The sequence below is a fragment of the Sesamum indicum genome, linkage group LG4 (genome assembly GCF_026168435.1).
Source record: "Sesamum indicum cultivar Baizhima isolate 11 linkage group LG4, ASM2616843v1, whole genome shotgun sequence".
NCBI lineage: Eukaryota > Viridiplantae > Streptophyta > Magnoliopsida > Lamiales > Pedaliaceae > Sesamum > Sesamum indicum.
The window spans coordinates 7,041,158-7,066,119 of record NC_142660.1 but is presented as its reverse complement, the minus strand read 5'-3'; the positions used below and the strand labels follow the sequence as shown (position 1 = coordinate 7,066,119).

The 24,962-nt window shown below is 35.7% G+C and overlaps 1 protein-coding gene and 2 long non-coding RNA genes across 6 annotated transcripts; all 3 read left to right on the top strand.

Moving 5' to 3' along the window:
- The first annotated feature begins 228 nt into the window (after positions 1 to 228).
- LOC105179831 (protein SUPPRESSOR OF QUENCHING 1, chloroplastic-like) lies at positions 229 to 21,407 on the top strand. Of its 3 annotated transcripts, none has more exons than XM_088879545.1 (9): positions 229 to 878; positions 1,211 to 1,368; positions 3,314 to 3,435; positions 3,532 to 3,639; positions 4,439 to 4,558; positions 4,652 to 8,381; positions 20,434 to 20,643; positions 21,055 to 21,113; positions 21,250 to 21,407. In XM_088879545.1, the coding sequence occupies exons 2-5, from the start codon at positions 1,359 to 1,361 to the stop codon at positions 4,445 to 4,447; spliced, it is 249 nt and encodes an 82-aa protein (XP_088735671.1). In that variant the 5' UTR covers positions 229 to 878; positions 1,211 to 1,358; the 3' UTR covers positions 4,448 to 4,558; positions 4,652 to 8,381; positions 20,434 to 20,643; positions 21,055 to 21,113; positions 21,250 to 21,407. The 3 variants fall into 3 exon arrangements, with proteins under 3 accessions (XP_088735671.1, XP_088735670.1, XP_088735669.1); XM_088879544.1 differs by lacking the exons at positions 20,434 to 20,643; positions 21,055 to 21,113; positions 21,250 to 21,407 and adding exons at positions 3,190 to 3,239; positions 8,984 to 9,577; positions 9,689 to 9,924 and having other exon boundaries at positions 4,652 to 7,489; XM_088879543.1 differs by lacking the exons at positions 20,434 to 20,643; positions 21,055 to 21,113; positions 21,250 to 21,407 and adding exons at positions 3,190 to 3,239; positions 8,984 to 9,604; positions 9,689 to 9,924 and having other exon boundaries at positions 4,652 to 7,489.
- Positions 10,067 to 10,921, top strand: LOC148788370 (uncharacterized). Its single transcript, XR_016065300.1, has 2 exons — positions 10,067 to 10,800; positions 10,884 to 10,921. It is a non-coding gene; the product is annotated as an uncharacterized LOC148788370 (long non-coding RNA).
- Positions 11,381 to 13,155, top strand: LOC148788369 (uncharacterized). 2 transcript variants are annotated; one of them, XR_016065296.1, is made up of 3 exons: positions 11,381 to 11,964; positions 12,076 to 12,272; positions 12,567 to 13,155. It is a non-coding gene; the product is annotated as an uncharacterized LOC148788369 (long non-coding RNA). The 2 variants fall into 2 exon arrangements; XR_016065297.1 differs by having other exon boundaries at positions 11,381 to 11,991.
- Positions 21,408 to 24,962: the final 3,555 nt, after the last annotated feature.

Genomic DNA, 24,962 nt, shown 5'->3' with positions numbered 1-24,962 from the left:
GGCTAAAGAAGTAATTAAAACAAGAATTTTCAGGTAGTTCGTAATCGACATTTCGCTGCACTTAATTGATCATATATCCAAACTTAGAGGGTGAAAAAGTAATTAAAAATATTACAAAGATATTTTCACAAAATACTAAAAAAATACTTAAATATGAAATATATAATAGATACAAACAACACAATATATATATATATATATATATATGTATGTATGAAGGTCATGTTTGTGCAGGCTTCAAGAATGCCACCTCGTCAAAATTGCAGTATTTGTTTTCCTTTTTTCTCTTGCTTTCTTGGAAGTACAGGAAAGAGTATGGGCTCCCCAAGGAAAGGGAATCCCTCCTCTCTTACCAATTTGCTTTTGCTACATTTCTTTCCCTTCGTCTCTTTTTCTTGATTTCTTGCCATTGCTTAGACACAAATAGGGTTCTTTATCCAAATGGAAAACGAAGGAATCAACCATTATGCCAATCATAGTGGTCACAATGGAAAGTCATCAATGAAATAATGTTCTGCTTCTTGTTTTCTTGGATTTCTCTGCACAAGAACCAGAGGAAGTGGAGGACCCAGATTCTTGAAGGTCTCATTTGTAAAAACCCTTCCCACCATCGAACCCTTTCACCTACATTTCTCCTTTCCCCCCTCTGTTTACTTCTCAGTACAAGAAAAGCAGGCGCAAAAGAAGGGTTTTCTAAAAACCCCTCCAAAACAGAGAGGAAAAACCAACAGAGGGGTTAGGGTTTAGTACCACTGGCGGAGGGTTTATTACTTCAGTTGATGGAAGCGAAGATGTGTTTCTTTCACCAATCAGCACACTCAGGAAAAGCGGCATTGGAGGTGGATGCGATACAAAAATCCAACAAAGAAAGCCCACTGGTAAAAACCCTCAAAACTACTGATGGCTTCCCACCATCAAACCCCATCCATATCCACATGTTTCCACTTCTCGATTTTTTTATGTCTTTTATTTAGGGTTTGAAAAGCCTGAGCACTAGAGAGGAAAGGGCAAGAAAAAAGGAAAAGAAATTGACTGTTACAGGGAACTTGAGGGGGGAATTGTTGGTTGCTTGGTTTACTGTTACTGCTAATTTTTTTCTCATAATTACTTTGGTAGGATTGATTACCTTGAGAAGAAATGAAACTCACTTAAGAGCACAGACTACACTTATAAGCATCAAATGTAACTTATATTCTCATTATATTTTCAGCTCCTCAATTCCCCCTGGGATGTCTGCTTTGAGCCTGTAAACGAAAATGTTTATATTGCAATGGCTGGGCAGCATCAGATCTGGAAACATAATACATTAGATGGAACTACCAGAGCTTTCAGTGGTGATGGCTATGAAAGAAATTTGAATGGTGCCAGGTACTATATGTGTTTTCTGTTACTAGTGTGTCTGCGAAAGTCTCTTGATACCTGTGCAATTACATTTTAAGTTTGGCAGCATTCTGTAGTTTGTGTTTATTTATTACATCTTTAATGATCTTTCATGTTCTTCTTGAGAATGCTCTGGTTTATGAACAGTGGGAGTTATGATCCTTGTTTCTTATACAAATTTACTTTATGTGAGCCGTATCTCTGTTGGATATTGAAATTAGGTTATATCAGTAGTTTTGAACTAAAACTAGCTACTTGTTTATGGCTAAGCATGACACTGAATTAGCTAAACAATATAATGATGTCGTCGTGATAGCACACTGTGCAGTTTTGTGGCAAAAAAATGTATCGCTTTCTAGTATGCCGTATTATTTAGGGACCCGAAACTAGTCCTTTTATATTATGATCCTCTTCTTCCATTCTGTTTTATGATTTGCTAATAATTACAGAGAAAATATAATGCGATAAATGTAATAATGCTGATGTTGCAGTAGTAGTAATAATATCAATAGTGATAATAATCGTAATAATAGGAAAAGCAGACTAATGTTCTATCATTTGAGCATTATTTTCGTTCATATACATCGCAATATGGACTTAACATATTATATGGCTCTGATTTTCATTAAATATATAGGTGATTATCATGTGATTGTTTACCTTTAAATACATGTGATGCTATCCAATAGACGGTATATGCTAAGGTTATTACCCTCTTAAACCATTGCCTTGGGGGATGGATGCATTATCCAACGCTAATTAGAACCAAAATATGTTAGCATATTCAGGTAATGGGCTGTTAGTTTGTGAGATGTTTTACTGTTATGTTTGTCAAAATTTTAGATAAATGAAGAGAGAAACAAAAGAAAAGGATTTACGTAGTTCGCGCCATATGGCTATATCCACGAGGCAAATGTCCAAAGGGCTAAATTATGTTATTCTCTCTTGATTTGAGGTTATAATGTCCACCTATTTATATAGGTGAATTATATATATGAATAATGGAAAATGAATGAAATCCTTCCATAATCAAATCATAAATATCTCAAGAACCACTTATATATTATTGTGATCTTCCAATTATTTGAAGAATCAATCCTTGATTCTCAACATTGTTCCTCAAGCTGAACATGGAGATCTTGATTGATATGTTCAACTTGAACTACAAAGTCAAACTTTTCTTGAAGTCTTGGATATGCAACAAAAATGGAACATCCTCTTGCTGCAATTGGAATGTTTAGTGGTACAATAATCAATGTGCACCAAGAAATGAAATGCATGAAATACGTGCTACGGCAAAATCCAAGCTGGCCCTAAAACATGCTCCTGGACAAGATTTTAGATATGTGAAGAGAGAAATAAAAGACGAGGATACGTGTTTTTTTCATTTGGCCTACATACACAACACAAATGTCCAAAGGGCTAAATTATGTTATCTTAACTTGATTTGAGTTGAGGTTATGACATCCATGGTGAATCGCATATGTCAATAATGGAAATTGGAAGAAATTCTTCCAAAATCAAATCATATAAGTATCACAAAAATCACTTAGATTGTCTTGTAATTTTACAAGTATTTGAAGAATCAATTCTTTGATTCTCAACAATGTTGAAATAAGATTGGAAAGCTACTACAACACCTATTAAGAGGCACTTGTTTGTCTTTGGTGTTCTTTGTGTTTGATTAGGGAGAATTTGATTTTTACATCTGCACTTATTTTAGGCGCAACTGAAATTTTCAAAAACTTCCGTGATCTTTTTCAAATGGTTTTTCTGATTTTTTGAGACTTTTGTTTTATGTTGATACAGTTCTGCGAGCACTTCATTTGCGCAACCTTCTTGAATTACTTTGTCACCTGGTACGTGGTAAAAATTCAAAGCTAGTTGCAATATTGTTAATTCATGCAGTATTTTCACTTGTTTGTTTTGATAGATTTAAAGGAAGCATATATCGCTGATAGTGAGAGTAGCTCTATTCGGGCACTTGGCTTAAGGACAGGGGGATCGAGGCTACTCGCTGATGGTGATCCGATTTTCTCTGACAATTTATTTAAGGTATGTCTGCTACCATTTGGAATCTTATCGATCTTTGCACTAGTTGGATGGGATGTTGAACTTATTTTGTTAGCTTGGTTGTGTTATATGTTTCAGTTCGGAGACTGTGATGGAGTAGGTTCTGAAGTTCTTCTTCAACATCCTTTAGAAGTCTTTTGCGGAAATGTGGGTCAAATTTATCTGGCGGATTCATACAATCACAAGGTACATGACATAAAATTTTAGTAATAGCGGCAAGAATTGTGCAAGTTTGAGAATGCTAAACTGTTGGAGTTATTATCATAGTTCTGTGAGTTGGCGGAATCTCATATTTTCCTTATCCTGATTTCTTGTGTCCGGAATGTGTTATTTGAGAATTGATCGGTGGAATGTGTTTATGAATTATCCATCCATAGATGTCAATATGACAACTACTAGTGATAGAAAATCCAGTGTTCGTCCCCTTCTTGGGCAAGTTGTTTATAGCACAGTTTCATGTTGCACTTTGTGATTTGGAGGCAATTTGTGCATCCAATATAGGCTGGGACTTCACAATTGTATTAAAACTGATCGCCAGTTGGGATAGTGGGAGTTTGCATGAAGAGCTGTTTGGCATGTGGGAGCTACCCCTGGAACCCCCCCGACAAAATGATTGTGATGCCCCATCCTACATGGAATAAATATTAGAAAAGTAAACACTGGGCTGCTTGTTTATTCATAATTGTTATATTTGAGTCCTTTTTGCCGACTTGTTATTTTTTACACGTTTCCTGACTGCAGTTGACGGCTAGCCATAATAATTAAAGTAGAGTACTTTCTGCCGTCTTGTTACTTTACACTTTTCCTGGCTGCAGTTGATATTACTATTTAAAGATAATTTGTTGTTTGAAAATTACGTTTATGAAACTCTTCCAAGTTAGCTGATCAAAAGTTGATGGGATATACTAGTATTCCATTCTGTAGGACATGGAATGAAAAATATGACTGTGACTTATGATTTGAACTTTCATGTGATCATTTGTAGGGCTGGTAAGAAAGAAACATGGTCCTTTTGATGTGCCAATATACGCGGGTTAGATTCGATTTGTGTGCTGGGGCCTAAAGCTCGAATATATGAAGTCTTTAGAGCACAGGCTCCTCTTTGGTAGATTACTTTGCCCGAGAAACTATTTATTCAGTATCACAAATATAAAAAGATCTTATTTGAATTTGAAGTTGAAACTTGATTATCATGTAGGAATATGGTGTTTCAAAATGAGCCTTCTAATGCTGATGAGGATCTTGAGCTTTTTGAAGATTGTGAGTTGATTCTGAGTGTTAATCGGCCAACTGCATACGGTGGGATTTTGAGAAGCATGTGTGCTTAAGTTTTACATATAATATCCAAAAGAGGCATTGCAAAATTTGAGCATTACTTTGCGTGGACACTATATAAGATTTATATTGAGATAAGTAACTGCTACCTTTTTGCAGATATCTTCTAAGTTTTATTTTATTGTCACTGGGTTAGTCACCATTTCGTATGTATACTAACTACTTGCTTAATCAATTTTTTTAGCAATGGCAATGCAGATAAGGTAGGCTGGTGGAGCTCATAGCTCTTGCCTCGCATGTGCACCCCTTGATAGCGGCAGCCACAGCTCTACATGGCTGTCATTTTTTGATTATTGTTTGTGAGGTGCATGAAATTTGCTGCATTTTTATCTTTGCTTTGTGATTAATAGGTAAGTTTCGCAATTCTCATATGTAGAAAAGATTTGCTATGCTTGAATTTATCTTTTCTTTAGTTTCTGTAGCTCATTGTTTCTAATTAATACATTTTGACAATTGAATTATATCAGAAAGAGGTGCAAATCTCTGTAGAACTTAGTTATGGAAGACTTGTTTCAGAAAATTAAAGGAAGATATGACTTGGAACTTCCAAAACTTTGATTTATTGTTGCTTGTGCTCTCTAGGTATTATGACATATTACTCCTATTGGATTAGAGTGACTTGCCAAACAATCTTTCTTGTAATAAAGTAACAAGAGATTGGAGCCCAATATTCAATTCGACAATTGAATTAGGTTAGTAGGGGAATTAATGTGTTGGAATGTGGATGTGTGGGGACTAAAAGTTTTTATTTGGGAGTTGACAATTTTTAGTGAACACCGAAACTTGTGAAGGAAGTTAGTGTCTTGAGAAAAATATGCGAATTATCCTGTGGTAGCACTTGAATTTTTTGATTGTTGTCTTGTGTTATCCCTTAGATTATTAGGAATTTTTGGTATAAGTCGAGATAAGCAGGAGAGACTAGCACTAGTGGCATATAAAAAAAAAGTAGTGTGAAGTGTGTTCCATTGACTGCATCAAATGAACAATGTTTAAGAATCAACACAAAAGCCTTTGTGTGAGCTTTTGGACCAAAGCACTTTCATTTAAACAGTGCTACATTTCTTTTGATCGAGGGCATCAAACTTAGTGTGTCCATTCTAGAACTTGCTTGTGTAATGCATTTTAAGTCCGCATTCTTGTAAGATTGGTGCATGGAAGTGATAAGGGCACTTAGGAATACCCCATTACCTCAAAAGAGCCTACCTTGAATTCACCCATAGAATAACTCATTTGAGCCTTGGCTTTTCTTTTGTTGGTTAAACCACGTCATAAGCTGAATCATCCCCTTCTTGATTATCTCCTGAACTGATTTTTTAACCCATTTAAGGGGATGGTGTTGGCTTGGTTGCTTGTAAATTGACATGAAAATGAGTGAATAACAAGGGGAGCACTGCTATCCCCAAGGAAAAGAAAAAGAGATATGGAACGAGGAAATGAAAAACAAATGATGAAATAGAAAGAACAAAGAGACGAAGAAAAAGGAGAAGAGAAAGAAGAAGAAAAAAAGAAAGGAAAGAAGAAAATATTGAGAAAAAACAAAAGAAAAAAAAAGAAAGGAAGAAAGAAGTTTGAGGGAAAAAAAAAGGAGAAGAAAAAGAAGAAAAAATGAAAGGAAAGAAGAAAAGATTGAGAAAAAAAAAGAAGAAAAAGAAATAGAAAACGAAAAAATTGGAGGTGTTTGATTGTTCAAATTACTTGAATCGAGTTGAATGGCAATGAGGTTGGAAGATAAGCAACTAGGTCGGCATCGCTCCTTTGAATTCATAAGCCCCAATTCGGCCTATCTTTTGCCACACCTTGTCCTAAGCCCCATTACAACCCTTGAAAAGACCCTTTGATTCATGTATTAATTTTCATTTTGTTGGCGGAGGAGATTTGATTCACAAGCAAGCCTATGGTAATGGCATTCTATGTATTGATTTGAGTGGAACCCAAATTCTTAAACACTTGAGTGGAGTGATTAGTGATTACACTCATACCTTTGTGAGAGTGTTGAGACTTGTTTCATTTTATTTTGATGAAGTCAATGGGATACTTGTGTGTTGAATATTGTATGTGGTACTGCAAGTGCTTGTCTCACTATTGCTCGCTCTTCTTATACTATTAAGTCTTATTAGTATAGGGGATATACTTGAGTGACATGAAAGGATATTTGAGAATTGCTACTTGGATAATTTGTATATTTGGACTGAGACATGCATGAGGGTAGTCATGGTTTCGGTGTAGGGGAATAAGCTATATTTTAAAACTTGTGTGCATGCTTATTCGAGTCATTGGGAAAGATTTTATTGCATACTTTAGTAATGTTAAGTTACCCCAATTTCCTCGAGGATGGGAGTGGGTGTGTAAGGTAGGTGATAGTTTTTTTCACTTCACAGTGGAAGTTGTAGGAGTGTGGTTTAACTCTTTTGTTCTTGTGGTAAGGGGATTTTTGTTTAGAGCTAGCATGTCTTATAATTAATGTTGTGTGTCTTCTAAGTATGAGCTTAGCTTGTGGTTTGCAGTCTATCAAAAACTCGATGTTAGCAAATCTAACACAAAAGTGCTCAGTATACAATGAAGTTGATGAGAGCAATCCACGAGAGTGTGGTTGTTAGGACTAATGGAGAGTGAATATCCAGATTTCAGCATTGAAGAGAAGTTAAATGCTTTTGTTGCGTTGATTGATCTAATCAGAGTTGGTTCCAGTATCAAAATGGAGGTAACCCTTTTATTTCTTTTAATAGCTCCTTTATGCATTTCGTCATAAGGGTGAGTATGTCAGTTTCTTCTTCTCTCTACACAAATCTCTTGTTTGCAGTTTCTAATTTGCGATTTTGCTTTCTGAGTGATAATTGAAGAAATTCTACGACTGTTGTATGCCCATATGCTGAAAATGATCTTGAAAACAGTGACTCTCCTTGTTTCTCATAATTGGAATGACATTAGGCTCGTTCTTCTGAGGTTGGGTCGCAAAATAATTGGGCTAATCCATATTAACCGTGACTAACTAATTTCAGGGCTAAAGATACAACCCAGATTCAGAGTGGGCCCTTGAATTTCTTGCCAAAACACTGCCAACGGGCTGTGGTGACATTAGGCTCCAAAGGCTGCAACGCGAAACACGGAAAAGAGGCATGTTCTATGTGCCGTGTGTTCCACTTGACGTTTTAGTTCCAACTCTAACCACCAAAGTGGAAACAAGAAGCATCAGATGAACATCACAAGGGCAATGAGTAATGTCAGACAAACCAAAATCATCATATGAGATCTCTGCTACTGTATATAATTTTCTAAAGTTCTATCTGCGACATTGACGAGGAGGAGGCTCCGGCAAAAGTTCTATCAGCGCTCATGAAATATGTTGGAAATTGGAGAATTTTCTGGAAGGAAGAAAAGGGAACAGTTTCTGCAGTTAAACTCTTGCATCCATTTGTGCAAAACCTGGATAAGTATTTGGTGTCCATATTAGCAGCAGTCATGCCTTCTAAGAAATGCCAGAAACAAATGGTGGTGGCCTGTGCACGTGGTTATTTGCAGAAGCACGTCAGGTGGGGTGGCGCAAGTTTATGGGGACTCTTTCTCAGGCCTTAAGTTGAGCAACAACAGAAGAGGTGACCGAGTTTGGATACTGTTGATCTGTATGTACAGTAATTTTTTATTATTTTTTCTTTATATGTTTTATATTCATTCTGCTTAGTATGAGCTTAGCTTGTGGTTTGCAGGCTATCAAAAAATTGATGTTAGCAAATCTAACACAAAAGTGCTGAGTATACAATGAAGCTGATGAGAGCAATTCAGGAGAGTGTGGTTGTTAGGACTAACGGAGAGTGAATATCCAGATTTCAGCATTGAAGAGAAGTTAAATGCTTTTGTTGCGTTGATTGATCAACTCAGAGTTGGTTCCAGTATCAAAATGGAGGTAAGCCTTTTATTTTTTTTAATAGCTCCTTTATGCATTTCGTTATAAGGGTGAGTATGTTTCTTCTTCTCTCTACACAAATCTCTTGTTTGCAGTTTCTAATTTGCGATTTTGCTTTCTGAGTGTTAATTGAAGAAATTCTACGATTGTTGTATGCCTATATGCTGAAAATGATCTTGAAAACAGTGACTCTCCTTGTTTCTCATAATTGGAATGACATTAGGCTCGTTCTTCTGAGGTTGGGTCGCAAAATACTTGGGCTAATCCATATTAACTGTAACTAACTAATTTCAGGGCTAAAGATACAACCCAGATTCAGAGTCGGCCCTTGAATTTCTTGCCAAAACACGGCCAATGGGCTGTGGTGACATTAGGCTCCAAAGGCTGCAATGCGAAACACGGAAACGAGGCATGTTCTATGTGCCGTGTGTTCCACTTGACGTTTTAGTTCCAACTCTAACCACCAAAGTGGAAACAAGAAGCATCAGATGAACATCACAAGGGCAATGAGTAATGTCAGACAAACCAAAATCATCATATGAGATCTCTGCTACTGTATATAATTTTCTAAAGTTCTATCTGCGACATTGACGAGGAGGAGGCTCCGGCAAAAGTTCTATCAGCGCTCATGAAATATGTTGGAAATTGGAGAATTTTCTGGAAGGAAGATAAGGGAACAGTTTCTGCAGTTAAACTCTTGCATCCATTTGTGCAAAACCTGGATAAGTATTTGGTGTCCATATTAGCAGCAGTCATGCCTTCTAAGAAATGCCAAAAACAAATGGTGGTGGCCTGTGCACGTGGTTATTTGCAGAAGCACGTCAGGTGGGGTGGCGCAAGTTTATGGGGACTCTTTCTCAGGCCTTATGTTGAGCAACAACAGAAGAGGTGACCGAGTTTGGATACTGTTGATCTGTATGTACAGTAATTTTTTATTATTTTTTCTTTATATGTTTTATATTCATTCTGCTTAGTATGAGCTTAGCTTGTGGTTTGCAGACTATCAAAAAATTGATGTTAGCAAATCTAACACAAAAGTGCTGAGTATACAATGAAGCTGATGAGAGCAATTCAGGAGAGTGTGGTTGTTAGGACTAACGGAGAGTGAATATCCAGATTTCAGCATTGAAGAGAAGTTAAATGCTTTTGTTGCGTTGATTGATCAACTCAGAGTTGGTTCCAGTATCAAAATGGAGGTAAGCCTTTTATTTTTTTTAATAGCTCCTTTATGCATTTCGTTATAAGGGTGAGTATGTTTCTTCTTCTCTCTACACAAATCTCTTGTTTGCAGTTTCTAATTTGCGATTTTGCTTTCTGAGTGTTAATTGAAGAAATTCTACGATTGTTGTATGCCTATATGCTGAAAATGATCTTGAAAACAGTGACTCTCCTTGTTTCTCATAATTGGAATGACATTAGGCTCGTTCTTCTGAGGTTGGGTCGCAAAATACTTGGGCTAATCCATATTAACTGTAACTAACTAATTTCAGGGCTAAAGATACAACCCAGATTCAGAGTCGGCCCTTGAATTTCTTGCCAAAACACGGCCAATGGGCTGTGGTGACATTAGGCTCCAAAGGCTGCAATGCGAAACACGGAAACGAGGCATGTTCTATGTGCCGTGTCTTCCACTTGGCGTTTTAGTTCCAACTCTAACCTTCAAAGTGGAAACAAGAAGCATCAGATGAACATCACAAGGGCAATGAGTAATGTCAGACAAACCAAAATCATCATATGAGATCTCTGCTACTCTATATAATTTTCCACAATTCTATCTGCGACATTGACGAGGAGGAGGCTCCGGCAAAAGTTCTATCAGCGCTCATGAGATATGCTAGAAATTGGAGAATTTTCTGGAAGGAAGAATAGGGAACAGTTTCTGCAGTTAAACTCTTGCATCCATTTGTGCAAAACCTGGATAAGTATTTGATGTCCATATTAGCAGCAGTGATGCCTTCTAAGAAATGCCGGAAACAAATGGTGGTGGCCTATGCACGTGGTTATTTGCAGAAGCTCGTTGGGTGAGCTGGCGCAAGTTTATGGGGACTCTTTCTCAGGCCTTAAGTTGAGCAACAACAGAAGAGGCGATCGAGTTTGGATACTGTTAATCTGTCTGTACAGTAATTTTCTATTATTTTTTTTTATATGTTTTATATTCATTCTGTTTAGTATGAGCTTAGCTTGTGGTTTGCAGGCTATCAAATAATTGATGTTAGCAAATCTAACACAAAAGTGCTGAGTATACAATTAAGCTGATGAGAGCAATCCACGAGAGTGTGGTTGTTAGGACTAACGGAGAGTGAATATCAAGATTTCAGCATTGAAGAGAAGTTAAATGCTTTTGTTGCGTTGATTGATCTACTCAGAGTTGGTTCCAGTATCAAAATGGAGGTAAGCCTTTTATTTTTTTTAATAGCTCCTTCATGCATTTCGTTATAAGGGTGAGTATGTTTCTTCTTCTCTCTACACAAATCTCTTGTTTGCAGTTTCTAATTTGTGATTTTGCTTTCTGAGTGTTAATATAAGAAATTCTATGACTGTTGTATGCCTATATGCTGAAAATGATCTTGAAAACAATGACTCTCCTTGTTTCTCATAATTGGAATGACATTAGGGTCGTTCTTCTGAGGTTCGGTCGCAAAATACATGGGCTAATCCATATTAACTGCGACTAACCAATTTTCGGGGCTAAAGATACAACCCAGATTCAGAGTGGGCCCTTGAATTTCTTGCCAAAACACTGCCAACGGGCTGTGGTGACATTAGGCTCCAAAGGCTGCAACGCGAAACATGGAAAAGAGGCATGTTCTATGTGCCGTGTCTTCCACTTGACGTTTTAATTCCAACTCTAACCACCAAAGTGGAAACAAGAAGCATCAGATGAACATCACAAGGGCAATGAGTAATGTCAGACAAACCAAAATCATCATATGAGATCTCTGCTACTCTATATAATTTTCCAAAATTCTATCTGCGACATTGACGAGGAGGAGGCTCCGGCAAAAGTTCTATCAGCGCTCATATGCTGGATATTGGAGAATTTTCTGGAAGGAAGAAAAGGGAACAGTTTCTGCAGTTAAACTCTTGCATCCATTTGTGCAAAACCTGGATAAGTATTTGGTGTCCATATTAGCAGCAGTCATGCCTTCTAAGAAATGCCGGAAACAAATGGTGGTGGCCTGTGCACGTGGTTATTTGCAGAAGCTCGTAGGGTGGGGTGGCACAGGTTTATGGGGACTCTTTCTCAGGCCTTAAGTTGAGCAACAACAGAAGAGGTGACCGAGTTTGGATATTGTTGATCTGTATGTACAGTAATTTTCTATTATTTTTTCTTTATATGATTTATATTCATTCTGTTTAGTATGAGCTTAGCTTGTGGTTTGCAGGCTATAAAAAAATTGATGTTAGCAAATCTAACACAAAAGTGCTGAGTATACAATGAAGCTGATGAGAGCAATCCAGGAGAGTGTGGTTGTTAGGACTAACGGAGTGTGAATATCCAGATTTCAGCATTGAAGAGAAGTTAAATACTTTTGTTGTGTTGATTGATCTGCTCAGAGTTGGTTCCAGTATCAAAATGGAGGTAAGCCTTTTATTTTTTTTAATAGCTCCTTTATGCATTTCGTTATAAGGGTGAGTATGTTTCTTCTTCTCTCTACACAAATCTCTTGTTTGCAGTTTCTACTTTGCGATTTTGGTTTCTGAGTGTTAATTGAAGAAATTCTAGGACTGTTGTATGCCCCTATGCTGAAAATGATCTTGAAAACAGTGACTCTCCTTGTTTCTCATAACTGGAATGACATTAGGCTCGTTCTTCTGATGTTGGGTCGCAAAATACTTGGGCTAATCCATATTAACTGTGACTAACTAATTTCAGGGCTAAAGATACAACCCAGATTCAGAGTCGGCCCTTGAATTTCTTGCCAAAACACTGCCAACGGGCTGTGGTGACATTTGGCTCCAAAGGCTGCAGCGCAAAACACGGAAAAGAGGCATGTTCTATGTGCCGTGTCTTCCACTTGACGTTTTAGTTCCAACTCTAACCATCAAAGTGGAAACAAGAAGCATCAGATGAACATCACAAGGGCAATGAGTAATGTCAGACAAACCAAAATCATCATATGAGATCTCTGCTACTGTATATAATTTTCCAAAATTCTGTCTGCGACATTGACGAGGAGGAGGCTCCGGCGAAAGGTCTATCAGCGCTCTCATGAAATATGCTGGAAATTGGAGAATTTTCTGGAAGGAAGAAAAGGGAACAGTTTCTGCAGTTATACTCTTGCATCCATTTGTGCAAAACCTGGATAAGAATTTGGTGTCCATATTAGCAGCAGTCATGCCTTCTAAGAAATGCCGAAAACAAATGGTGGTGGCCTGTGCACGTGGTTATTTGCAGAAGCTCGTCGGGTGGGCTGGCGCAAGTTAATGGGGACTCTTTCTCAGGCCTTAAGTTGAGCAACAACAGAAGAGGTGACCGGGTTTGGATACTTTTAATCTTTATGTACAGTAATTTTCTATTATATTTACTTTATATGTTTTATATTCATTCTGTTTGGTATGTGAGCTTTGCTTGTTGTTTGCAGGCTATCAAAAAATTGATGTTAGCAAATCTAACACAAAAGTGCTGAGTATACAATTAAGCTGATGAGAGCAATCCACGAGAGTGTGGTTGTTAGGACTAACGGAGAGTGAATATCAAGATTTCAGCATTGAAGAGAAGTTAAATGCTTTTGTTGCGTTGATTGATCTACTCAGAGTTGGTTCCAGTATCAAAATGGAGGTAAGCCTTTTATTTTTTTTAATAGCTCCTTCATGCATTTCGTTATAAGGGTGAGTATGTTTCTTCTTCTCTCTACACAAATCTCTTGTTTGCAGTTTCTAATTTGTGATTTTGCTTTCTGAGTGTTAATATAAGAAATTCTATGACTGTTGTATGCCTATATGCTGAAAATGATCTTGAAAACAATGACTCTCCTTGTTTCTCATAATTGGAATGACATTAGGGTCGTTCTTCTGAGGTTCGGTCGCAAAATACATGGGCTAATCCATATTAACTGCGACTAACTAATTTCAGGGCTAAAGATACAACCCAGATTCAGAGTGGGCCCTTGAATTTCTTGCCAAAACACTGCCAACGGGCTGTGGTGACATTAGGCTCCAAAGGCTGCAACGCGAAACATGGAAAAGAGGCATGTTCTATGTGCCGTGTCTTCCACTTGACGTTTTAATTCCAACTCTAACCACCAAAGTGGAAACAAGAAGCATCAGATGAACATCACAAGGGCAATGAGTAATGTCAGACAAACCAAAATCATCATATGAGATCTCTGCTACTCTATATAATTTTCCAAAATTCTATCTGCGACATTGACGAGGAGGAGGCTCCGGCAAAAGTTCTATCAGCGCTCATATGCTGGATATTGGAGAATTTTCTGGAAGGAAGAAAAGGGAACAGTTTCTGCAGTTAAACTCTTGCATCCATTTGTGCAAAACCTGGATAAGTATTTGGTGTCCATATTAGCAGCAGTCATGCCTTCTAAGAAATGCCGGAAACAAATGGTGGTGGCCTGTGCACGTGGTTATTTGCAGAAGCTCGTAGGGTGGGGTGGCACAGGTTTATGGGGACTCTTTCTCAGGCCTTAAGTTGAGCAACAACAGAAGAGGTGACCGAGTTTGGATATTGTTGATCTGTATGTACAGTAATTTTCTATTATTTTTTCTTTATATGATTTATATTCATTCTGTTTAGTATGAGCTTAGCTTGTGGTTTGCAGGCTATAAAAAATTTGATGTTAGCAAATCTAACACAAAAGTGCTGAGTATACAATGAAGCTGATGAGAGCAATCCAGGAGAGTGTGGTTGTTAGGACTAACGGAGTGTGAATATCCAGATTTCAGCATTGAAGAGAAGTTAAATACTTTTGTTGTGTTGATTGATCTGCTCAGAGTTGGTTCCAGTATCAAAATGGAGGTAAGCCTTTTATTTTTTTTAATAGCTCCTTTATGCATTTCGTTATAAGGGTGAGTATGTTTCTTCTTCTCTCTACACAAATCTCTTGTTTGCAGTTTCTACTTTGCGATTTTGGTTTCTGAGTGTTAATTGAAGAAATTCTAGGACTGTTGTATGCCCCTATGCTGAAAATGATCTTGAAAACAGTGACTCTCCTTGTTTCTCATAACTGGAATGACATTAGGCTCGTTCTTCTGATGTTGGGTCGCAAAATACTTGGGCTAATCCATATTAACTGTGACTAACTAATTTCAGGGCTAAAGATACAACCCAGATTCAGAGTCGGCCCTTGAATTTCTTGCCAAAACACTGCCAACGGGCTGTGGTGACATTTGGCTCCAAAGGCTGCAGCGCAAAACACGGAAAAGAGGCATGTTCTATGTGCCGTGTCTTCCACTTGACGTTTTAGTTCCAACTCTAACCATCAAAGTGGAAACAAGAAGCATCAGATGAACATCACAAGGGCAATGAGTAATGTCAGACAAACCAAAATCATCATATGAGATCTCTGCTACTGTATATAATTTTCCAAAATTCTGTCTGCGACATTGACGAGGAGGAGGCTCCGGCGAAAGGTCTATCAGCGCTCTCATGAAATATGCTGGAAATTGGAGAATTTTCTGGAAGGAAGAAAAGGGAACAGTTTCTGCAGTTATACTCTTGCATCCATTTGTGCAAAACCTGGATAAGAATTTGGTGTCCATATTAGCAGCAGTCATGCCTTCTAAGAAATGCCGAAAACAAATGGTGGTGGCCTGTGCACGTGGTTATTTGCAGAAGCTCGTCGGGTGGGCTGGCGCAAGTTAATGGGGACTCTTTCTCAGGCCTTAAGTTGAGCAACAACAGAAGAGGTGACCGGGTTTGGATACTTTTAATCTTTATGTACAGTAATTTTCTATTATATTTACTTTATATGTTTTATATTCATTCTGTTTGGTATGTGAGCTTTGCTTGTTGTTTGCAGGCTATCAAAAAATTGATGTTAGCAAATCTAACACAAAAGTGCTGAGTATACAATGAAGCTGATGAGAGCAATCCAGGAGAGTGTGGTTGTTAGGACTAACGGAGAGTGAATATCCAGATTTCAGCATTGAAGAGAAGTTAAATACTTTTGTTGCGTTGATTGATCTACTCAGAGTTGGTTCCAGTATCAAAATGGAGGTAAGCCTTTTATTTTTCTTAATAGCTCCTTTATGCATTTCGTTATAAGGGTGAGTATGTTTCTTCTTCTCTCTACACAAATCTCTTGTTTGCAGTTTCTAATTTGCGATTTTGCTTTCGGAGTGTTAATTGAAGAAATTCTAGGACTGTTGTATGCCCGTATGCTGAAAATGATCTTGAAAACAGTGACTCTCCTTGTTTCTCATAATTGGAATGACATTAGGCTCGTTCTTCTGATGTTGGGTCGCAAAATACTTGGGCTAATCCATATTAACTGTGACTAACTAATTTCAGGGCTAAAGATACAACCCAGATTCAGAGTCGGCCCTTGAATTTCTTGCCAAAACACTGCCAAGGGGCTGTGGTGACATTTGGCTCCAAAGGCTGCAGCGCAAAACACGGAAAAGAGGCATGTTCTATGTGCCGTGTCTTCCACTTGACGTTTTAGTTCCAACTCTAACCATCAAAGTGGAAACAAGAAGCATCAAGATGAACATCACAAGGGCAATGAGTAATGTCAGACAAACCAAAATCATCATATGAGATCTCTGCTACTGTATATAATTTTCCAAAATTCTGTCTGCGACATTGACGAGGAGGAGGCTCCGGCGAAAGGTCTATGAGCGCTCATGAAATATGCTGGAAATTGGAGAATTTTCTGGAAGGAAGAAAAGTGAACAGTTTCTGCAGTTAAACTCTTGCATCCATTTGTGCAAAACCTGGATAAGTATTTGGTGTCCATATTAGCAGCAGTCATGCCTTCTAAGAAATGCCGGAAACAAATGGTGGTGGCCTGTGCACGTGGTTATTTGCAGAAGCTCGTCGGGTGGGCTGGCGCAAGTTAATGGGGACTCTTTCTCAGGCCTTAAGTTGAGCAACAACAGAAGAGGTGACCGAGTTTGGATACTGTTAATCTTTATGTACAGTAATTTTCTATTATTTTACTTTATATGTTTTATATTCATTCTGTTTGGTATGTGAGCTTTGCTTGTTGTTTGCAGGCTATCAAAAAATTGATGTTAGCAAATCTAACACAAAAGTGTTGAGTATACAATGAAGCTGATGAGAGCAATCCAGGAGAGTGTGGTTGTTAGGACTAACGGAGAGTGAATATCCAGATTTCAGCATTGAAGAGAAGTTAAATACTTTTGTTGCGTTGATTGATCTACTCAGAGTTGGTTCCAGTATCAAAATGGAGGTAAGCCTTTTATTTTTCTTAATAGCTCCTTTATGCATTTCGTTATAAGGGTGAGTATGTTTCTTCTTCTCTCTACACAAATCTCTTGTTTGCAGTTTCTAATTTGCGATTTTGCTTTCGGAGTGTTAATTGAAGAAATTCTAGGACTGTTATATGCCCATATGCTGAAAATGATCTTGAAAACAGTGACTCTCCTTGTTTCTCATAATTGGAATGACATTAGGCTCGTTCTTCTGATGTTGGGTCGCAAAATACTTGGGCTAATCCATATTAACTGTGACTAACTAATTTCAGGGCTAAAGATACAACCCAGATTCAGAGTCGGCCCTTGAATTTCTTGCCAAAACACTGCCAACGGGCTGTGGTGACATTTGGCTCCAAAGGCTGCAGCGCAAAACACGGAAAAGAGGCATGTTCTATGTGCCGTGTCTTCCACTTGACGTTTTAGTTCCAACTCTAACCATCAAAGTGGAAACAAGAAGCATCACATGAACATCACAAGGGCAATGAGTAATGTCAGACAAACCAAAATCATCATATGAGATCTCTGCTACTGTATATAATTTTCCAAAATTCTGTCTGCGACATTGACGAGGAGGAGGCTCCGGCGAAAGGTCTATCAGCGCTCTCATGAAATATGCTGGAAATTGGAGAATTTTCTGGAAGGAAGAAAAGGGAACAGTTTCTGCAGTTAAACTCTTGCATCCATTTGTGCAAAACCTGGATAAGAATTTGGTGTCCATATTAGCAGCAGTCATGCCTTCTAAGAAATGCCGGAAACAAATGGTGGTGGCCTGTGCACGTGGTTATTTGCAGAAGCTCGTCGGGTGGGCTGGCGCAAGTTAATGGGGACTCTTTCTCAGGCCTTAAGTTGAGCAACAACAGAAGAGGTGACCGGGTTTGGATACTTTTAATCTTTATGTACAGTAATTTTCTATTATTTTTACTTTATATGTTTTATATTCATTCTGTTTGGTATGTGAGCTTTGCTTGTTGTTTGCAGGCTATCAAAAAATTGATGTTAGCAAATCTAACACAAAAGTGCTGAGTATACAATGAAGCTGATGAGAGCAATCCAGGAGAGTGTGGTTGTTAGGACTAACGGAGAGTGAATATCCAGATTTCAGCATTGAAGAGAAGTTAAATACTTTTGTTGCGTTGATTGATCTACTCAGAGTTGGTTCCAGTATCAAAATGGAGGTAAGCCTTTTATTTTTCTTAATAGCTCCTTTATGCATTTCGTTATAAGGGTGAGTATGTTTCTTCTTCTCTCTACACAAATCTCTTGTTTGCAGTTTCTAATTTGCGATTTTGCTTTCTGAGTGTTAATTGAAGAAATTCTAGGACTGTTGTATGCCCGTATGCTGAAAATGATCTTGAAAACAGTGACTCTCCTTGTTTCTCATAATTGGAATGACATTAGGCTCGTTCTTCTGATGTTGGGTCGCAAAATACTTGGGCTAATCCATATTAACTGTGACTAACTAATTTCAGGGCTAAAGATACAACCCAGATTCAGAGTCGGCCCTTGAATTTCTTGACAAAACACTGCCAAGGGGCTGTGGTGACATTTGGCTCCAAAGGCTGCAGCGCAAAACACGGAAAAGAGGCATGTTCTATGTGCCGTGTCTTCCACTTGACGTTTTAGTTCCAACTCTAACCATCAAAGTGGAAACAAGAAGCATCAAGATGAACATCACAAGGGCAATGAGTAATGTCAGACAAACCAAAATCATCATATGAGATCTCTGCTACTGTATATAATTTTCCAAAATTCTGTCTGCGACATTGACGAGGAGGAGGCTCCGGCGAAAGGTCTATGAGCGCTCATGAAATATGCTGGAAATTGGAGAATTTTCTGGAAGGAAGAAAAGTGAACAGTTTCTGCAGTTAAACTCTTGCATCCATTTGTGCAAAACCTGGATAAGTATTTGGTGTCCATATTAGCAGCAGTCATGCCTTCTAAGAAATGCCGGAAACAAATGGTGGTGGCCTGTGCACGTGGTTATTTGCAGAAGCTCGTCGGGTAGGCTGGCGCAAGTTAATGGGGACTCTTTCTCAGGCCTTAAGTTGAGCAACAACAGAAGAGGTGACCGAGTTTGGATACTGTTAATCTTTATGTACAGTAATTTTCTATTATTTTACTTTATATGTTTTATATTCATTCTGTTTGGTATGTGAGCTTTGCTTGTTGTTTGCAGGCTATCAAAAAATTGATGTTAGCAAATCTAACACAAAAGTGCTGAGTATACAATGAAGCTGATGAGAGCAATCCAGGAGAGTGTGGTTGTTAGGACTAACGGAGAGTGAATATCCAGATTTCAGCATTGAAGAGAAGTTAAATACTTTTGTTGCGTTGATTGATCTACTCAGAGTTGGTTCCAGTATCAAAATGGAGGTAAGCCTTTTATTTTTCTTAATAGCTCCTTTATGCATTTCGTTATAAGGGTGAGTATGTTTCTTCTTCTCTCTACACAAATCTCTTGTTTGCAGTTTCTAATTTGCGATTTTGCTTTCTGAGTGTTAATTGAAGAAATTCTAGGACTGTTGTATGCCCGTATGCTGAAAATGATCTTGAAAACAGTGACTCTCCTTGTTTCTCATAATTGGAATGACATTAGGCTCGTTCTTCTGATGTTGGGTCGCAAAATACTTGGGCTAATCCATATTAACTGTGACTAACTAATTTCAGGGCTAAAGATACAACCCAGATTCAGAGTCGGCCCTTGAATTTCTTGCCAAAACACTGCCAACGGGCTGTGGTGACATTTGGCTCCAAAGGCTGCAGCACAAAACACGGAAAAGAGGCATGTTCTATGTGCCGTGTCTTCCACTTGACGTTTTAGTTCCAACTCTAACCATCAAAGTGGAAACAAGAAGCATCAGATGAACATCACAAGGGCAATGAGTAATGTCAGACAAACCAAAATCATCATATGAGATCTCTGCTACTGTATATAATTTTCCAAAATTCTGTCTGCGACATTGACGAGGAGGAGGCTCCGGCGAAAGGTCTATCAGCGCTCTCAAGAAATATGCTGGAAATTGGAGAATTTTCTGGAAGGAAGAAAAGGGAACAGTTTCTGCAGTTATACTCTTGCATCCATTTGTGCAAAACCTGGATAAGAATTTGGTGTCCATATTAGCAGCAGTCATGCCTTCTAAGAAATGCCGGAAACAAATGGTGGTGGCCTGTGCACGTGGTTATTTGCAGAAGCTCGTCGGGTGGGCTGGCGCAAGTTAATGGGGACTCTTTCTCAGGCCTTAAGTTGAGCAACAACAGAAGAGGTGACTGAGTTCGTTTTAATCTGTATGTACAGTAATTTTCTGTAATTTTTTCTTATATTCATTCTGTTTAATATTGAGCTTTAGCTTGTGGTTGCAGTCTATCAAAAAATTGATGTTAGCAAATCTAACACAAAAATGCTGAGTATACAATGAAGTTGATGAGAGCAATCCAGGAGAGTGTGGTTATTAGGACTAATGGAGAGTGAATATCCAGATTTCAGCATTGAAGAGAAGTTAAATGCTTTTGTTGCGTTGATTGATCTACTCAGAGTTGGTTCCAGTATTAAAATGGAGGTAACCCTTTCATTTTTTTTAATAGCTCCTTTATGCATTTTGTTATAAGGGTCAGTATGTTTCTTTTTCTCTCTACACAAATCTCTTGTTTGCAGTTTCTAATTTGTGATTTTGCTTTCTGAGTGTTAATTGAAGAAATTCTATGACTGTTGTATACCCATATGTTGAAAATGATCTTGAAAAAAGTGATTCTCATAATTGGAATGACATCCGGAAAAAAGTGACTTGCCTTGCCTTCTGTAACTCATTTTGATAGATGCCGTGTTAATTAAAATTCATGTAAACTGAGAATTAATTTGTTCTTGTGGTATTCACTATGCTCTTGCGAGCTTGGAGCTTCAAGCTTCTCAATAACACTTGTAGCCACAACCTTGTAGCCACATAATAACACTTGGCAGGGAATGAAAACAGTTGTTGAACTGAGGAGGGTAACCTTCGAGTCACGGTCAAACACGGATTCACTTTGCACGGTGAGAACATCTACATTCTAATGTAGCTCTTTTCCATTCCTACTTCAATCTTAGAAAAGAAACAGGATTAATAAACAAACTTATTTTTTCATTTATTTGTGTTGTTTACTAACCATTCATTTCCTTTTGCTTACAGCCTATTGCCATGAGCCAATGAAGTTCATTCCATTGGGTAGAGTTGTTTTAAATTTATGAGATGAGCTTCTGATTGATAATTTTTATGAATAATAAGACCTCATATTTTTTTAATCATTATATTAATTTAAAATATAAATGAAGAGATTAATTTTTAAATGTAGAGGGGTATAAATATCTGTATATATTTAATTAGTTATTAGGTTATAAATTTAAATTATTTATACGAATAAAGTTTTTCGGAAACGAATTATAAATTTATTATTTTATTAACTTTTTTTATTGAATTTGTATATACAGTAAAAATTAGATGTGGTGTTATAAATTTTTAATTTAGAAATCACGTGTATTAATTATTTAAATAAAATTATTAATTATATTCTTTTTTATAACTAAATATATATGTATGTATGGAAATGAATTATGCACAGGGGGTTTTGAGGAATGCATGGTAGGTGGGGAGTGATCAATGCACTGAGCCCAATCGAATATATATTTTAAATTATTTTAATTTACAACTCCTCAATCATCAGTTCTTCATAATCCAAATTTTAGTTATCTAATAACAAGCGAATAATCAACAATTTAGTATAAATGTATTTATTTACTAGTACATATATTTTGGACTAAATTAAATGAATGGATTGTTATTAAATTTTTATAAAAATTGAATCTGTATAGATAAGGAGTTATTTTAAATTAAATATTTATTAGGAAGGGGTAGTGTTTATGGGAATAAATATTAGAAGAATTTTATTTTATTAATTACGTAATTAAATTTTTATTTAATCTATTAACAAAAACTAGTTATTAAATTGTAATTTTATATAAAGTATTTAGTTTTCAAAAATGGTAGAGATATAAATAATTAAATTTAAATTAAATTTTTTTTAGTATAATTAAATGTAACCTACCACTTAATAGTTGAGATTTAATTGATGTATTAATTTATATTTATATTAGTTTAAAATTTGAATTATTTTATTTAGTTTTTTGGTTGAATCCTAAAAGTTATTTGATTAATATATTAATAAAAATTAGTTCGGTTATGAATTTAAGTTACAAAGATTAAGAATTATTTTATTTTTATTTATAACCAATATTTAAATATGTCACCTCTTAACAATTAAAGTATTAAATTAGATACACTATTGTTTGTTAAATACTATTAATAAAATTGTATAAATATTTTACATTGATTCGTCAAAGCAATATTTAATGGAATGAATTTTAAATTGTTTTATTAATTATTTATTGAATATATTATTAAAATTAGTGACTAGGCTATAAATTTAAATTAATAAATTATCATACTTGAATAAATTTTGTTTTAATTTTTAAAATTAGAAGATTATTTTTTTTATTTTTATAAATTATTTTCAATTTCTAAAATTAAAAAATTATTTTATCAAAAAGTAGAACATATATTTATGGGATTGCATATTATAACAACATATATATTTTTTGTGTTATTTATTTAATTTGTATGTAATTTGCACATTTTATAAAATTAATTACTAGGTTATAAATTTAAATTAAATAATTATCACATTTTTATAATTATTTTAAATTTTTATAATTAGAAGACTAATTTTTAATTTTTATTCGCAAAAGGTAGAGTTGTTATATTTATGGGATTGAATAATAGTTATATTTGTTTAATATTGTTTATTACACCTCTGAAATTATTGTTGAATAATTATTATTAATGTATTCACACTTGTATATTTTTAGAGCAGATTTTTTTTTTTCTATATAGACTTTATTATCAAAAGGTAGAGGGTAAAAGCAATATTTATGGGAATTTATATAAATTATATTAATTCTTTTTTATAATTTATATAAATAATTTAAATTATATTAATTCTTTTTTTTATAATTGTACTTCTTAATAATTAAAAAACACTAAATTAGTAATATGTAAATATAAATTACTTAGTAGGTTATAATATGAATTACATTTATATTTCGTGTATTATTTGTATTTTAAATAATTTATTGGATCTGTATATAATAAAAATTTAAATTAATTCATTGTATGGATTAATTTTTATTTAGGATAAAGGGGTTGTCAAAGCTTTTCATTGAGAATGAATATATGATTACACTTAAATTAAATTGTTTTATCAACTTTTTTATTGAATCATATATATATTAAATTATTTATTTAATATATTCATTAGTGACTAGATTATAAGTTGCATTAAAAAGTTTATTACACTTGTATAATTTCATTTAGAGAGGGTGTCAAAATAATTATTTATGTAAATGAACAATATAATTTTATATATTCTTTTATAATTTTATTGAATTCGTTTATAGAGTATAAATTATTTATTTAATAAATTAATAAAATTAGTTACTAGATTATAAATTTAAATTAAAAAATTGTATTCTTATACTTATATAATTTTTCTATAACTTTATGTTATTAACTTTAATGAATCTGTAATAATTACATTTTTTAATAATTAGAATATTAAATTATTTACCTAATATATCAATAATATTAGTTGTTATGTTATAAATTTAAATTAAAAAAGTCTCATACTTCTACAAATTATTTTAAATTTTTAAAATTAATTAATTTGTTATTTGAAAAAGGTAAATCCGACCATGTAGGCGGAATGCAAGAAAGAATATTTTTTATTACGATAAATATAAAGAGAAAAGAGTACTATAAGGAAAGACTAAGTTGGGAACCTTTTACATAGGTTTAAACTAATAGGTATGAACTTTGGTCAGAAAATACCACACTAAAGCCCAAAAACAACGCCAAAAATTGGCAAAACCGGGCAGCAATGGCAAGGCCGATCTTATTCATACCCATAATTTAAACCGACGACCCAGAGAGCCTTATCATTAAGTTCCCTCAATTTCTCCTTATGTTTATCAGTAATGAAAAATACTCTTTTATATATATATATATATATATATATTATATATATACATCTATATAGCCATGCTATCTCTGTTATACTTGGATAATTCAGCAGCAGCAACTTAGCCTTGCATTAGGCTAAAAACAGAAACAAGAATGGAAATAACGAATGCAAAAATTTAAATAAGAAAACTGATGGGTGGCTTCTTCTTATGCCAAATGAAAGTTTTTATAACTAAGGGAAAGGAAAGAAATTACAAGTGGAAATGCCTCAGCTTCAACACATGAAGGCTTCCGAGGGCTTACAGAAAAAAGGGGGGAGAAGGTCCTATTTATAACCAGTGGGTTCGGACTTGAAATCAATTCTTCACGTCTGCATGGCCTCCATCTGCCAAGTGTCCTCTCATTTTCGCCCAGTGTCCTTTTATTTTCGACACGTGTCATTCGGTCAATTTTTGTTGACTTGCCATGCTGTCAGTTCATTTCTTCATGAGTCTGGAGAAGCTACTTCCTTCCGACTCTGATCCCGACTGCTTGTGATCTTCTTTGTCTTCAGATGATTCTGAAATGTCCATTTTTTATTTTCCTTTAAGTGTCTCCCGGATTCCTTTAAAAAGATTGTCAAGGAATTCTTCTTGAGAAGATTCTTCAAATAGATTTTGAGCTTCCCCAGCGAGACAAGAAAATTTATTTTTCCCATTTTTGCTTGAGGTCTCCATGGGAGAAGCAATTCACGAAAGATTCTTTTTCAAATCATTTTTCATTTGCTTGAGGTATTCCTCAATCATCTGATTTTTAGTGATTACCCCTTTCTTATTCAGAATTCTCTGGGA

Bases quoted from the DNA above. Each gene is read 5' to 3' on its own strand.
- LOC105179831 (XM_088879544.1), top strand. From the start codon at position 780: ATGGAAGCGAAGATGTGTTTCTTTCACCAATCAGCACACTCAGGAAAA. The intron at 879-1,210 runs GTAAAAACCCTC...TTATATTTTCAG, and splicing joins CCAACAAAGAAAGCCCACTG to CTCCTCAATTCCCCCTGGGA. The intron at 1,369-3,189 runs GTACTATATGTG...ATGTTGATACAG, and splicing joins AGAAATTTGAATGGTGCCAG to TTCTGCGAGCACTTCATTTG.